The following is a 1,585-nucleotide window of genomic DNA, read 5'->3' as shown; positions in this document are numbered from 1 at the left end:
CTTACATTTATTCCTATGACGGATGATTTTTTTTATTTCTTGATTTTCTACTTTCTTCCTAGAATTGGATACTTTTATGTAATATTGTAGTGTGGGCGAGATATACAGTTTAGTTGCAAGTTTTTTTAAAAGAAAGGTTCTATAAGAAAATCTTTCACTTGCACTGTTGTTAAAAAACACTAAAATGCTTTGTAATGGTTGAAGATTAAGAAGCCCGCGAGATCCTGCGAGAGGGGCAAGTAATGAACATGTGAAGAGACGTACCGTATATAAGAAGGTGAACATTGTGGATAGGCACAGTCACCCACCATGAAGCTTCTGGTGAGTTGTAATCTCCCAAGCTGTATCAAGTTTAGAATGAATTGCAATTCACAAGTGAAGACATCGTTTGTGCAAACTGCCATCATAGTGCTATATAATAAATTCACACAACACAATATATAGATAAATGCATCTGATAATTTTTCCTCAGATCACCTCACTTTTCATCGTTAATGCGTGGGCGGCACCCGACGGATACGGTAGTGGAGGTGGAGGTGGAGGAGGATTCTCTGGCGGTGGAGGTGGCGGGTTCTCAGGAGGAGGCGGAGGATTTTCTGGAGGAGGATTTTCCGGTGGTGGAGGATTCTCTGGAAGTGGAGGATTCTCCGGCGGTGGCGGTAGTGGTGGAGGATCTGGATATGGAGGAGGAGGAGGATGCAATGAGGGAGAGGTTCTTCATGTTGATGGCTCCTGTGTCGTTCCTATAATCTCACGCAACGTATTTGTTTATGACGCTCCCGAACAGCAAGAAGAGAGTGGTCCACCGCCAAATATTCCTCCACCAAGAATCGACCACAACATCCTATTCGTCCGCGTTCCTGAGAAGGGAGCAGCGCCTGAGCCAATCATCGTTCCTCCACCAAGGCAACAGAGCGTGGTGTACGTCCTGAACAAGGACGATGGAGGAGGAGGACAGCAAGTGATCGAAGTGACAGCTCCTCCACCGTCCAACCCTGAGGTTTACTTCGTCAACTATGCTGAAGGAGATAACCCTCAGCTGCCCATTGGAGTTGATCTCCAGACTGCTCTCCAAGCGGCTGCCAACGGCGGAGGACAAGTCATCGGCGGAGGCGGAGGAGCAGGCGGATTTGGCGGTGGTTCCGGCGGCGGATTTGGCGGTGGTTCCGGTGGCGGATTTGGCGGTGGTTCCGGTGGCAGCTTTGGCGGTGGATTTAGCAGTGGTTCTGGCGGTGGATTTGGCGGTAGTGGTGGATCTAGAGGAGGATTTGGCGGTGGTTCACGAGGTGGATTTGGTGGTGGTTCGGGAGGTGGATTCGGTGGTGGTTCAGGTGGTGGTGGAGTTGGCGGTAATTATAGTCCTCCAGCTCCCTCAAATGCCTATTCTGCACCATAAATGTGGAAGAAGAAATTCATTAATGCTCCTTATTATTTTAATGTATAAAGATTTGTTACTTGCTGTTTCTATTTGTAATTAAATCATACTATTAGTTGTATTTTATCTTACCCTTCTAACAAATAATCAGAAATGCTTTGCTCTAATTCACTGATATATTTCATTTAGTAATCTAATTAATTTGGCAAT

At 46.1% G+C, this 1,585-nt stretch overlaps 3 protein-coding genes across 3 annotated transcripts in view; 2 read left to right on the top strand and 1 right to left on the bottom strand.

Annotated features, from left to right (window-relative positions):
- Positions 1-285, bottom strand: part of LOC119587304 (glycine-rich cell wall structural protein 1.0-like) — a 1,183-nt gene extending 898 nt beyond the window's left edge. Inside the window, exon 1 of the mRNA XM_037936055.1 lies at positions 265-285. Coding sequence (XP_037791983.1) covers positions 265-285 — 21 coding nt within the window. The remainder of the gene's footprint in view (positions 1-264) is intronic.
- A 24-nt stretch (positions 286-309) lies between these two features.
- On the top strand, positions 310-1,396 carry LOC119587539 (keratin, type I cytoskeletal 9-like). The gene is made up of 2 exons (XM_037936262.1): positions 310-321; positions 473-1,396. Exons 1-2 carry the CDS (start codon positions 310-312, stop codon positions 1,394-1,396), a joined length of 936 nt encoding a protein of 311 aa, XP_037792190.1.
- A 132-nt stretch (positions 1,397-1,528) lies between these two features.
- The window catches only part of LOC119587303 (pupal cuticle protein 36-like), a 2,627-nt gene continuing 2,570 nt past the window's right edge, over positions 1,529-1,585 (top strand). The window contains exon 1 of the mRNA XM_037936054.1: positions 1,529-1,563. Within this exon, the coding sequence (XP_037791982.1) occupies positions 1,529-1,563 (35 nt within the window). The remainder of the gene's footprint in view (positions 1,564-1,585) is intronic.

The sequence above is a fragment of the Penaeus monodon genome, chromosome 22 (genome assembly GCF_015228065.2).
Source record: "Penaeus monodon isolate SGIC_2016 chromosome 22, NSTDA_Pmon_1, whole genome shotgun sequence".
NCBI classification, from domain to species: Eukaryota; Metazoa; Arthropoda; class Malacostraca; order Decapoda; family Penaeidae; genus Penaeus; species Penaeus monodon.
Note: the sequence above shows the minus strand (reverse complement) of the source record. Positions and strands in the feature narration are given on the sequence as shown.